The following is a 14152-nucleotide window of genomic DNA, read 5'->3' as shown; positions in this document are numbered from 1 at the left end:
ACTATATATAAAATAGATAATCAACAAGGACCTACTACTGTATAGCACTGGGAACTAAGTATTTTGTATAACCTATAAGGGAAAAGAATATGAAAAAGAATATATATATAAAATATATATATGAAAAAGAATATATATATAACTGAATCACTTGTTATACCCCTGATTATGATACTAACATAACATTGTAAATCATCTATACTTCAATAAAAAAGTAAAAGTTTTAAAAGGAAAAATTAAAATTAAAAAAATTAAAGTGGAAGGCAAAAAGTCACCAGTTCAAGTTTCCTAGGAGGGAAGAAGACTGGGAATTGAGGACAATACTGTCAACTTGGAAGTACTCTTTTTCGAGGATACTGTGCAGGTTGCTATATAAGATATATGTGGAAGTAGGGAGACAGTGGCAAGCTGACAAATTTTCCCAGAGAACCTAGGATTTCTTTCAGCAGCTTAGCCTTGGGGACACACATAGGGGTCTCTGGGGCAGGGAGTGGGATGGGGAGGCATGAATAAGAAATGAAGATAATTCCTGAGAACTAACGGCGTCAAGCATAGTCTAACAGACTCACAGCACTTTTCGCCCGTCCTCATCAACAGGAGGTTAGCCCCATGTCATCGGGTGCTGGAGAGGACAAAGACATACAAGGAGGCAGTGGGAGTCTGTCTGGCTTTATCTACTCTTCTGCCTTAAATATGTTTCTAGCCTCAATGCTCTTTAAACCCTACCTCTCATGTTCTCACAGCCACAGTGTCATGTGACTTCTAATAAGGGGTAAGCAGGAGTGGACAAGGAAGTTGGGGGTGCCTGATGGGGGAAGCAGCGAGAGCACTATTTGTTACAGCTGCCTCTGCCTCTCCCTTTCCTATACAAAGGTGGGGAGGCCTTTGAAAACTACATACCTGCTAGGCTTCCTCCTCTGGAGCCAGAGCCACAGGGCCTGTTCCAAATGCACTAGCCTGAGCTCTATGAAGGTACAGGTTTTAACTTATCAACCCTCACGTTAGACACCAAACGTGGCATGCCAGAGGGCATGTAATCAACATGTTGTTTTGGGGTTTTTTATGGTCACGCCTGTGGCATATGGAAGTTCCCAGGGCAGGGATCGAATATGAGCTGCAGCTGTGACCTATGCCATATTCTTAGGTGGGTTAAGGATGCAGCTGTGATCCTTAACCTACTGCCAGGCCAGGGATCGATCCTGTGCCGCCACAGAGACATCGGATCCTTAACCTGCTGTGCCACAGCGGGAACTCCTTAACACATTTTTATTAAGTGACTGTTATGCCCTAAAGGAAAGAGTAGAAAGTAGACAGGAAATCATCTAACCTGCTCACAGAGAGATGTTGGACATGGGTTCTGATAGCTGTAAGTAGGCTGTAAGTGGTACTCCCGTGCCCACATATTGCCCATCTATGAATTCTCTTAACAGCTACAAATGAGATACTGGAAATGAAACATGAAAAAAGAAAAAAGAGGGAGAGTGGAAAGACCTGAAGTAAGAGAATTCTGAGAATAGAGTCCAGTCTAAAGAGAATCCTTGCTGACTGAGCTTGGTAACCTCCAAGACTGCTATGCCAGGTTGCCTGCTAAACAAAAGCAGCAATGACTGCATTCCTCTATTAGACAAACAAGAAGAGAGACCATGGAATTTACTCATAGAAAAGAATTTTTTTTAATTTTTAAGAATTCATGGGTATCTTTTTCTGATATTATAATTAAAATGAAAAGCTCTATCAATATGTAAAGCTAGAACATGAAAAGATATTCAGGATCTAGTAAGAAAAAAAACAAGTTACAAAATAATATACAGTTTGACTCTGCCTTCTGCTTTAAAAAGATTAGTATATGCATAGAAAATCTGTGGAGGAATATAATCTCAACTTTTAGGAGGTAAAATTATGGGAGAAGTTTACTCTTTGCATAGGTTATGAGGGGATGCACCTTCTACAATATATATTTCTGTAATGTTTGAATTTTCTCTTACAATAAATATGTATTACCTTTGCAATCAGAAAAAAATATATTTAAAAACAAAATTGCAAGCATTCTTATCTCCTAGAAATCTTTATCAAAAAAGAGAGCAAAGAGAAATAATATCTAATCATCTGAAAGAGTGTTTTGAAGCCACACTCTTTACAGCTCTAAGGTTCCCCAGGTCCTTTGAGAGCAAGCACAGGACATGAGGCCAGATGGTCTCTGAGCATGCCCCACCTTAACCTCTACGTTTAAGCATCTGCCTTCAATATTTTAATCCTGAAGTTCTACTGGTAATAAATTTGAAAACTTCTGATCTAAAATACATGCAAGTAACTTATCTCTGAATATTCCTCAAAGCACTTCCTGGGGTTTGAGTAGGCTCTCCAGGAATAGAGATGTGTTCTCACTTGTACTTCCTGACACAAGATTTTTGTACCCGGCTTCATAGTGCAAGATCGGCTGCATTTATGAGCCGCCTGGGTAGGAAGCCGGTGTTCTACGCAGAAGGCTCCTCTGTTCAAGACGGCCAAGGCAGCAGGAAGCCTTCTCATTCCCTGCCATCTGGCCAGCCTATCTGAATCGTGGTCAGCCATCCAGAAGCAGAAGACTCAGGATCACCAGAGACTATTTTCAGATGAATGAGAACTCAAGCCTGAACAATTAGAAATAGGTCAATGACTTTAAAAAGCAACTTTCTTGAAAGAGGATGCTTTTCTTTGCAAAATCCTTTCTGGCCACTGATCTTTCTTTAAATAGAATATGGTGACTGCCTATAAATCTTTTTTCTTGTTTTTAGAAGTCTTTCTGTCATAGAACCCTTAAGTAGTTGGGGAGGTTTCTTCCTTTCTTCTTCTTCTTTTTTTTTTAATGTTTGATGATCTTTATTTATTTATTTAATTATTTATTTTTGTCTTTTTAGGGTAGCATCCATGGCATATGGAGGTTCCCAGGCAATGGGTCCAGTCGGAGCTACAGCTGCCAGCCTACTCCACAGCCAGAGCAATGTGGGATCTGAGCCGCATCTGTGACCTACACCACAGCTCACAGCAACACCGGATCGTTAACCCTCTGAGCGAGGCCAGGGATCGAACCCACAACCTCACGGTTCCTAGTTGGACTTGTTTCTGCTGAGCCACGATGGGAACTCCTGGGGAAGTTTCTATAGCCTTGTGTTTGTAAGAGAAAATCTGATTTTAGAAATATAAATGAAAGGCTTCAATATTCGAGCTAAAATCGCTGTATTCCCGAGAGTTAAAAGAATGCATTCTAGAAATGGTCATTTTTTCATTGGCTCTTGATAAGGGAAAATCTTTGAAGTGAAATCCTTTTTGTTTTGTTTTGAAAGTCTTCCTTTCATAGTGATATCCTCATCTGGATTTTTGCTGGGCTGAAATGAATATGGCATTTTCTGTTTATTACCTCACCTGTGCTTCCTGACTGAGGGCAGCAGAACCCATTTGTGAATTTATGTTTCAGAACCAGCAGGGGGAGCTCACTCACACAGGAATTTGAATCCATCTATAAGGGGATGGTGGGTAAAGCAACCCAACTTTCCTTGGCAAGAATGACCCTTTTGCATTGTGGATAAATTATCACAAGATAAGCAACAGACATTGATGCTGAGATAAAGAGCCCCTGAGAAGATAAAGACCCCTTACAGACTTCCCAGCCTCAACGGCAAATCTACTGCCCAAAGCAGGTGTATATTCTGCCTGTACCTGTTTTTCAAGGCTTGGCTTGCTAAGCTGTACAGTCTGAGGTCCAGCAAGTCTGGTCCCTGGAGTAGCTATCACAATGCTGGTGAGCTGGGCCATAGGGAACGTTTTGGCTATGGTTGCAGTCTGCCCATTGACGACACGGACGGGGTGGATGGAATTCTGGGAGGTAGGGAGGGTTGTGGGGGTGAACTTGGTCAGCATGACGGGCCTCTGGATGAGTTGAGGAGCGGCAAGCATGGGAGGAGGTGCTGGGGCAATAGGAATGTTATTCTGAGCCACAGGCTTGGGTCGAACCTATGGAGAAAGAAAGAACAATTATCGTATTACTTAAATGTCTCAAGTCCTATAAGTCTGAGACACTGCCAGATCCTCTACACTATATATGTGAAACAGTATTCAGTACAAATATTTATTAGCATTTGTTTTGGTATTATTAACTCTATAGACCTCAAGATATAAGATTATAAAAGATGCATCAGCTCTTAAGAGGATCCAAATGTTCCCCTAGAATGCAGTTATTCTGATTTCAAACCATAGCTCCCTCTTCTACACCATGCCACCTCTTCAGGCAGAGGTCAACTGCCCAATCCAGAGACTGGCCCCACCCTGAACTTGTGCCCATATGGCAACAATGCTGCCAATGCTCTTATTTCATATTCTAAATTTCTTCATCTCCATGGTTTCAATTTTCCCCTCACCCATTTCTGGCCCTCTAACTCCCCATTATTTGTGGTCACTTCCTTTCTATATCTTCTTCATGCCTTCCTCTACCTCTGCCCAATCCCAAATATTCTCAGAATTTTGTCCTGGAACCCCTTTTCCTCCCAATGTCCTCACTGCTCCTGGGAACTCTCACCACCCTACAGCTGCAATTACTGTCTCTGTACTAAAGATTTCCACACTTGCATTTCGGGACCAGACATTTCCTGAACTTCAAAATCATATATTCAACTGCCTGTTAGACATCTCTACTTGGGCATTTCAGAAGAAGTTCTAAATCAACACATCTAAAAATCATCAACTCCTTCCAATCTTTTCTTTTCCCTATAATCACCACCTCAGTAAATGGCATTTTCTTAATAAAAAAAACTTCAGAATCATTCCTAATGAGTCCTACTCTATTTCTACTTCTTAAATCCTTCTCAAATGTCTGTTTCCTATCCTCACCGCCACTACTCTAACTTGTGTTTGCTTTACTAAAACAGCAGCAGAAAACTCTGCTTAAAAACATGAGGTCAGCCTCGCTTGAGTTCAAATCCTGGTTCTACCACTAGACATGTAACCTAAGATAACATACTTGATCTCCCTAAGCCAGTATTTTCCAAACATTCTAAGCTGTGACCTGTGGGCAAAATGTCTGACCTTCAGTTAACTCTCTAGTTGTACAGCCAGGAAACCTGTTAAGGGTAAGAATGTCAACTATGTTAGCAGGCAACACTGCTTATGGTAAAAATGACATCTCAGAGTTCCCCTTGTGGTTCAGAGGTTAAGGATCCAGTGCTGCCGCAAGCTATGGCATAGGCCGCAGATGCAGCTAGGATGCCACGGTTTTGTGGCTGTGACGTAGGCCAGCAGCTGCAGCTCTGATTCGACCCCTAGGCCTGGGAACTTCCATATGCCATGGGTGTGGCCCTAAAAGGCAAAAAAAAAAAAAAAAAAAAAAAAAAAAAAGCTATCTCATTGCCAAATCGAATTTGAATGGGGAGAACTATAAATACTTGACAAGACACCATGCTCTGCGCCTCCTGAAGTGGGGTGACTCTTGTAAGTGGGCATGTCCAGTGTGGAGACCTTGAAAACTACACCTACGGAACTGTTACAAGATATGCTGGGCACCTGTGAGGCATAAGGCATTTGTGCCAGGGTGGTTCTCCCATGGCACTGATAAAGCTCCCATTTCTCTGTATCTGAGCAGTCCCTGGACAGTGTAGAGACTTTATATGGACTACTTTAGGGACTCGCACTGGAGAAAAACGTCTGTCTTGGGGCAAGCTCCGGTTTCTGCCCTACATCATTCCAAGTAGACCGGTGCCAAGTGTGGCCTCTGACTGTTGAGAGAGTCCACATACTTAGCTGCACCTAAGACAACCCTGTGGTGGATCCTGCAGACACAGAACAAGAAACGGGCTTCACCATGTAACTAGTACACACACACAGCTATCCATCTATACCTTCATAAAATAAAAACTTCATGAAGCAATACTTTCGTGCTAGGTACTCTAACATTTCCTATTATCACTTTATTTAAAAACTCTGGGTACAATCCACTAAATTGGTATCATAGCCTACTAATGGATCATGACCCACCATTTGAAAAACACAGATGAAGCCTTAGATTCTTACCTTTAAAAAGAACTAGAGCTAGGCTCTTTCCTAGGCTTGTTGTATGGATTAAAATAGAAAATCCACATAAATGCTAAGTGCAGTAAGTGGCACATAGCAAGATGCTCTAAACATTAGCTATCGTTATGGTTGACAATGTCTGAAATGTTTCTCCTGCTACAGTCTTTGGACCATCTCCAAACTGTTCTCCACACAGTAGTAAGAGGGAACTTTCTAAAACAAAAATCTGATCATGTCAACTTTTTTGAAAATAATTTGACAGATTCCCACTGTACCCAGGATAAGGCCCAAATTCCTACATACCCTACGAGGTTCCAAAGGCTCTGGCCCAGTGGCTTCTCCAGCCTCACTTCTTTCTCGAGCCTGAGTCAGCTGCATGGCCCCTGTGCTCAGCCACACCAAATGTCCTTTGGTTCCTTAAGCTCACAGGTAGCTTTCTATCTCAGACTTGCATATATGCTCTGCTCTCTGCCTCGGACATTTTTCTTCTTTCCCCAAAACTTTGTCAGGCTAACTTAACTAGGATTTTAGGTCTAAGATTGAATGTCCCATCATCATGGAAACTTTCTGTAATATTCATGAACTCATTAAGCATGAACTGGATGTCCTTCCCATCAAATGACTCTGGACTTCCCATAATGGACACAATAATTGCCTGCACATGCGTATGAAGCTCCATGAGGTGAGAACTATCTTGAAAACTTCATATCCATAGTTCTTAGTGTTCTTTTGATTCCTAAGGTATTTATTAAGGATTTATGTGATAAATGATTGAAATAATCTTATCTCTTGTTGGCACTGCCCATCCCCTCTCCAGAGGCAATTCAGAAATAATTTATGGCCATTGACCACACACGTCCTCTCCCTACTCTTTTTGCCTGAAGCTGGGGCCTCAGATAGGAACCCCCACCCTTTCTACCACACAAGGCAACTCCCCTCAAGGTCCGGACCGGGGCAATCCTGACATTTTGCCATAAGGATCCTTAACCCCTTGCACCGCAAGAGAACACCCCGTGTCTAAATCTTTATCAGTAAGACACTGTGTTTAAGTATGATGCTCAGTGCCATCGCTTCCCAGAGTAGAACTGAATGCTTTCTACTGGTTGGTTTTGCTACTGTCTTCTTCCCTACTCTCCTTGGCATACAGGGGGGGAAAAAGTGGTAACTTCATTTCCTCCCCATTGGCAGGCAGTTCTGGCAAATTTCTTCTAGGAAGTTTAACACTGTAATGTTTAAAATGGTGCTATCTTGATTCTTTTAACCTTAGGAAAATGTCCTTTTCCTTACATCCCCCTGCTATAACTTTTGGTCATTGCTAAGAAACCTGATGATAAAATGACCTTCTTCATGGTATAGAGATCAGTAGCTAGACTCTAACTAAGTGGGAACTGAACATAGCTGAGCTAACAGGTGCATTGCAGGCTGCTTAGAAAGGGCCCATGAAGATTTCTGTCCCATCTAACCTATTACTGGGCTTGCCACTGGTTTACTCACCTGTGGAAGAAAGTTTGGACGTGGAGTGAGTCTAGGAGGGGGGATAAACTGCGGTACTTTGATGGGCTGAGGAGGTGTTGCCTGAACCTGCTAAAAAATGAGAAAGGTAAGTAAATCAGAGAGGACAATAATTATTCAATATTAAGCTAAGCATTTTAAAAATATTTTCAGCATCACTATTTTCGGCATCAGACAATATTTTCGACAAGACTTCACTGCAGAATTAATCATGTGAATGAACACTGCCTTAAGACACTTTCTCACTCTCCCACTTGCATGCTTTACCCCATAAAGTGAACCAACTGTATTTCTGTTTCCTTACACATCTAATGTAGAACATAGCAGGCTTAGCAATCTTAGACAATTTTCTTTCACATTCAAGAACTCCTGCACTTACTTATTTTAAATGTCAACAATGGATCCAAAGTAAAATCAAACTTGCTGCCTTGGACAAATGGGCTTTTTTCCAATAGAAGAGCTTTATCTAACAGTGTATGGCTTTATTCCTATAGAGAATCTAACTCTCAGCACCTGGCAGAGTTATTTGGTTGCTTCTCTAAAGATTCCCAGTTAAGTGGTAAAGCTTCACTTTAATGCCCTCTAGTTTCAGTGGTCATTATTTAAAAGCCACCAAGAGCTCTCAGCCTCCATTTTAAGAATGGACTTTTACAACTACACTTTGGATATATTTTTTCCAATCTTCTGAGAACTTCAGTTTTAGACAGTTTTACCTTAGAAATCTCAAGAACAATTCTTGTTCAAGTACTTCTTCCTCCCAGGGATTTTTTTTTTTTCTTCTGATGGACCTTGGACATGGGCCCTTAATTTGTGACTTTCTTGAAAAATTTTAAAGTGTCCCAACTAACTCCAATACTCCCTGGGTGCATTTCCAGGAAGATAAACTAAAAGAATTCAGTCAGGCATTTTCCCCACATCAGTTAACAGAGCACCAGAGAGTTTAAACACTCAAGTTTCACAGGAAGGACTGTGGGGCGGAAGGAGGGAGAGTTTCATGAAACAGTGACTCTGCCTCTGGGAAGGGCATTTTTCCCCCTTAAGTCAAGTCATACTTTGGCCTCAGATAATGCCTGAAAGTGTTTTGGTCCTTGCTGTCAGAGCACCTCCACAGTTATTTGAAAAGATAATAGGAATGCCATATTCCCTTGCCAGCCCCAAAGGGGAATTTGGCATGGCAGCAGAGTTATGGAGACTAAAAAATCCAGCAGAAGCATACAACGGATATACTCTACAAATGCATATCCTGAACCCTCTCATGTGGGCGCACATGAGTAGCAGCTGCTGGCTTACCAGAGTGACTGTGTTTTTTGCCACAATTTGGACAGCCTCTGCCCCAGGCCCAGTGACCTTACTAGACGTCTGGAGGTTGACTGGTGTGTTCTGCACATCAGTGCTGAGCACAGCCTTCTGATTGTTGATGGCGGTCACCATAGCAATGGTAGGTCTCTGGCCCACAACAGAGGCAGGCATGGTCGCAGTTGCTGCTTTCAAGACGAGAGGTAGTGTCTTTGTGGTAATCATAGAAGCTGTAGTTACGGTCTTCTAGGAGACATGGAGGACAGGTATTAGGACACCAAGGTGTGATCCCACTAAACAACCTTCTAACCTCCGGAAGAAAACAAAGCAGTAATACTCATCATCAGTCAAGTTTCTTGGTATAGCAGCATTTCTTTCGTGTACAGAGAGTACGGCTCTTTCTACAGGGAAAGGCAATCTAGTTTGCTGGAATTCTCAAATTTAGCTTCAAGTTCATAGGAGTAATATCAGACTAACAAGGGCACAGAGTTTTCAACAAGGAAAGGGGTAGGCTTACAGACACAGAATGTGAGTGTACCTATTTCTTTGGGTTTTTCTAACTCGTTGCTTGCTCTCAATTAATTTAAACTTTGTAGACGTTGCAAATCAATGAGGTACCTGCCATCTCTATCCTTAACTGCTACAACCTCATCAATATGAAGATAGCTATCATGTAACTCTGGGTGTCTGCCTCCTGTGATACAAAGGCCATGCCTGTGGCAGATGGAAGTTCATGGGCTAGGGGTTGAATTGGAGATGCGGCTGCCGGCCTATACCATAGCCACAGCAACATGGGATCTGAGCCACATCTGTGACCTACACCACAGCTCATGCAATGCTGGATCCTTAACCCAATGAGTGAAGCTAGGGATCAAACTGGCAGCCTTATGGATGCTAGTTGGGTTCTGAACCCACTTTGCCACAATGGGAACTCTGACAGTGTCTTAATTCTTTTGAGTGGCACCCTGGAGAGGAGGAAGGGAAACTCGCATGAGGATTCGAATAATTGTTGTCTCAAAGGCAGTATATCCCCAACTCTAGATAAGGAAACCTTTGAACCAACTAGTGTAGAAAATACCAGCTCTTGATACCAAAGGGATATGAGTCACTGCATATCGTCTTTACTCTGGTGGGCCTGCTGCAGAAGTAAATCAAAGACCCAGTAAAAGGCAACGAGGTGGAAACAAACACCTAAGTTTCAGAAAGTCTCACAGATCAGTCTGAACTGAGGTGACAGGACTTGACTGATGTTCCACCAGGGCTACTGAGGCTTTGAGGCTGTACTTTTCTAGACTTTCTATTAATAATTAGAGTAATTAAAGGAGGCAGTTATAAAATAAGACATTATAGACAACCTCATAGCTATGACATACACATCTATCCACTGCTACTAGCCAACTTAAGACAGAGATGTTGCAGAAACATGAAAACAAATCTGGTCTAATTTGTTGGTTCTGATTTTACTATTACTCCACCTTTTTCTTCTTCCTCTATACTTGCCCTGTCCAGTTTGGTAGCTACTAGCCACATGTGAGTATTTAAATTGCACTAAAGCAAAATGAAAATTAAAACATCAGTTCCTCAGTCACACTAGCCACACTTAAAGTGTTCACACATATGCCTAGTGGCTACCAAACTTGACAGTGGAGATTTCCAACACCAGAGAAAGTTCTTTTGGACAGCACTGCCCTCAACCAGTGACAAGGACCTCACTTGTCCTGACATAGATCTGGACAATTTCTTTGGGTATTTCTATTTCAGTGTCCATGCAAGTTGTTGTACGTTAAGTTGTTGGGTTCTAAGTAATTTTTCTGCCTTAAATGCATACACATGTGCATGCATTATCTAATCTTTTAACACCTTTTTTTCCCTTTTAACCAAAAAATGTCATAATCTGGCCTCATCTATCCCATCACAACCTAATAAGCAATCCTTATTGACGCTTGTAATTAAAATCACCCACAACTGTTTCCTCTTCTCTAAGTCAACAACATAGGATGGCTTATTCTTCTTGCCACTGTCCCCTCAAATGTGAAATGGGAATAAAAAGAGAACATCAATCATTATTTATTTTGGGAGGTATCAGGTCATCCACTGTCTCTCAGTATTGAAAACCAAATAAAAGCTAAATGCTATTTATCATCAGAAATGTTACAATAGGGAGTTCCCGTTGTGGCACAGTAGTTAACGAATCCGACTAGGAACCATGAGGTTGCGGGTTCGATCCCTGGCCTTGCTCAGTGGGTTAAGGATCCGGCGTTGCTGTGAGCTATGGTGTAGGTCGCAGACTCGGCTCGGATCCCATGTTGCTGTGGCTCTGGTGTAGGCCGGTGGCTACAGCTCCGATTAGACCCCTAGCCTGGGAACCTTCCATATGCCGCGGGAGCGGCCCAAGAAATGGCAAAAAAACAAAAAAAAAAAAAGAAAGAAAGAAAGAAATGTTACAATAGTGTACCAGCTAGGACTGACTTTATATGACCGGCTATTTTTAATAAGTTTTTAATCCAATGTGATAATAGCTCTAACTTTCAAAGTAAAACATTTAAATACAAAGAACTTTTGAAGTGGTAAGCAAGTCACACCAGATGGTATTCAATCCTTGATACCACAGGTTATGGAAGAGAAGCTCTAATCAGCAACACTTCCTGACATGGATTTTAAAAACTGTTGTGCATGTTTACTATTTCATTTTATTTATTTATTTATTTATTTTGTCTTTTTGTCTTTTTAGGGCTACACCCAAGGCATATGGAGGTTGGGAACCTCCAGGGGTCGAATCGGAGTGGCAGCTGCTGGCCTACAGCCACAGCAACACCAGATCCGAGCCGCATCTGCAACCTGCACCACAGCTCACAGCAACGCCAGATCCCCAACCCACTGAGTGAGGCCAGAGATCGAACCCGCAACCACACGGTTCCTAGTTGGATTCGTTTCCACTGTGCCATGATGGGAACTCCATGTTTACTATTTTAAAAGAAGTCAACAAACTTTTATTTAAAACATTCTTGGTTCAGGTAAGTCATTATTAATATTTTGAATAATCCTAAAGTGATTATTCTTAAAAACTCACCTGAATCCCATACAACACGCAAAAAACACTGAATCCTAACTCGTTTGTTCATATGTCAAGTTAACATTTTTTTATTCTACTTTATAAAGTAGAATATTCAGTTACAGCTAATTTTACTCTATGTATTCCAACATCTACATGTCTCTTTTTTGTACACAGAGGCACAGGACCTCGTACCATATGCACTGATGAAAAGGGTTTTTGTTTTTGTTTTTTTGCTTTTAGGGCCACATCAGTGGCATATGGAGGTTCCCAGGCTAGGGGTCGCCTCAGAGCTGTAGCTGCCGGCCTACACCACAGCCACAGCAATGCCAGATCCAAGCCCCATCTGTGACCTACACTGCAGTTCATGGCAACGCCAAATCCTTAATCCACTGAGCAAGGCCAGGGATCAAACCCTCATCCTCACAGAGTTTGCTAACTACTGAGCCATGATGGGACCTCCATGAAAAGCTTTTCAAGAATATATCTGCTAACCATTTACTGACACTAGGTACTGATACAGGTAATGCTTAGATCTTTATTCCTGGTCCGGTGCTTATTCTATTCTAAGTACTAGGGAATATAAACCAAACTCCTAGAATTTTGAGTTTAGATGATAAAAGAGAATCTAGAATTTTGATATCCAAACCTAATGAAAACCTGTGAATTACTCTGGCAGGAGGAAGAGAAGACACAGAGGGGAAAGGTGTACAAGAACAAAGACAGTTATTTTTCCTGAAGCTGTGATTAGCCCCTGGCTGGTTGACACTGTCCGAGTCTGATCACCCTGAAGAGATGATAGCAGTTCCCTCAGTTTCATTAAGGGGTTCTTTCCAACAAAACCTAGTTCATGCAGAAAAAATATGGCAAGAAGCACTACCGGCAAAGTCGTTTTATTTTTTGTGAAGTTATTATTATTTTTTTAACCTGCAAAGCATGAAGTGTGGATTTTAAAAAGATAGACTCCAATGTGCAAATAAGAACTTAGAGAGATTACTATGGGCTCCAATTAACTTCCATATCTATTTTGTTGAGAGATAACTGTTGTACTCTCGAATAACTACCAATAGAACCCCTCCCCTTTTGTCTAAGGGTTTTTTTGTTTGGTTTATTAACTGCATGCCTCTTTACATTTGTATTACATGATTAAAAATGACAGAGTTGGAGTTTCCATCATGGCACAGTGGAAATGAATCCAACTGACTAGGAACCATGAGGTTTCGGGTTCGATCCTGACCTTGCTCAGTGGGTTAAGGATCCGGTGTTGCCGTGAGCTGTGGTATAGGTCACAGACTTGGCTGGGATCTGGCGTTTGCTGTGGCTGTGGCTGTGGCTGTGACATAGGCTGGCAGCTATAGCTCCAATTGGACCCCTAGCCTGGGAACCTCCATATGCCTCGGATGCAGCCCTAAAAAGACAAAAAGGCCAAAAAAAAGACAGAGTTGTGAATCTAAGTTGAGGGGTACACCTGTATTCAACTGCTCTTTTGTTTTTGTTGTTTTTTTTTTTTTCCTGTAGATTGGAAAAATTTCAAAATACACATATAAACACAAGTTGGAGTTAGCTAAGTAATGGGAACTGGCTCCTCCAACCCCTGCCTCCCCACCCGTACCCCAGGCCTGGAGACATGCTAATCACCTGACTCAGAATAAAAGAGTTTTCTCCTCCTAGTATCTCCTCCTTGCCCATGCAAACTGCTAATTAGTAGTTAATCTTTTCTGGACTTAGACATTTAATATATGCCAAATATTAAACTTCCCATTTGTCCTTGAACCCATGAACTTTTACTGACCCCCTATGACTGCCAAAACCCCCAAAGTTCTGCCACACGCTGGATGGCTTCGACAAGCTGGCCTCTTCCTACCTTTCTGGTTTCATCTCCCTCTCCATCGTTTCCTGGTAGTCACGTTCCAGTCCCATCAGCCTCCTTGCTGTTCCCAAGGCCTGCATTTACTTTGTTGAGTCCATACCCTTGTTCACATCGTTCTCCACACTCTAATGCTCTTCCTGCTCTGCTCTGTCACTAAAACCTCTCTTATCTGTCAAGGCTCTGATCAAAAGCCACATCCTTTATGAAGAGCTCTGCTCCCTCTAGTCGGTATTACTGTCCTCTGGTATTTTCACAGCTCTTCTCTGGTACTTTCATTGTATTCTTTGCCAGCTACATCTTCCTCTCCTTCTCTAAATTTTTTAGATTCTTGAGGGCAGAAAGTCTGTCTTATGTGTGAATCTGTCCTCTATATTGCTCAGCAC

General features: G+C 41.9%; 1 protein-coding gene across 50 annotated transcripts in view; it reads right to left on the bottom strand.

Annotated features, from left to right (window-relative positions):
* Nucleotides 1-14152, bottom strand: part of PHF21A (PHD finger protein 21A) — a 200824-nt gene that overhangs the window by 36583 nt on the left and 150089 nt on the right. For 22 of the 50 annotated variants that reach the window (XR_014837024.1, XM_085011347.1, XM_085011363.1 and 19 more), the window contains 3 exons: nucleotides 8842-9093; nucleotides 7534-7623; nucleotides 3697-3990 (listed from right to left, as the gene is read on the bottom strand). Coding sequence is in view for 49 of the 50 variants with exons in the window: in XM_085011347.1 (XP_084867473.1) it covers nucleotides 3697-3990; nucleotides 7534-7623; nucleotides 8842-9093 (636 nt within the window). In the remaining variant the exon portion in view is untranslated. The remainder of the gene's footprint in view (nucleotides 1-3696; nucleotides 3991-7533; nucleotides 7624-8841; nucleotides 9094-14152) is intronic. The other 28 variants (XM_085011366.1, XM_085011342.1, XM_085011375.1 and 25 more) reach the window with 3 other exon arrangements.

The sequence above is a fragment of the Sus scrofa genome, chromosome 2 (genome assembly GCF_054392235.1).
Source record: "Sus scrofa isolate SSC_HxYL_T2T_F1_AM1 chromosome 2, Sscrofa_HxYL_maternal_Yorkshire_Landrace_v2.0, whole genome shotgun sequence".
Classification (NCBI taxonomy): domain Eukaryota; kingdom Metazoa; phylum Chordata; class Mammalia; order Artiodactyla; family Suidae; genus Sus; species Sus scrofa.
Note: the sequence above shows the minus strand (reverse complement) of the source record. Positions and strands in the feature narration are given on the sequence as shown.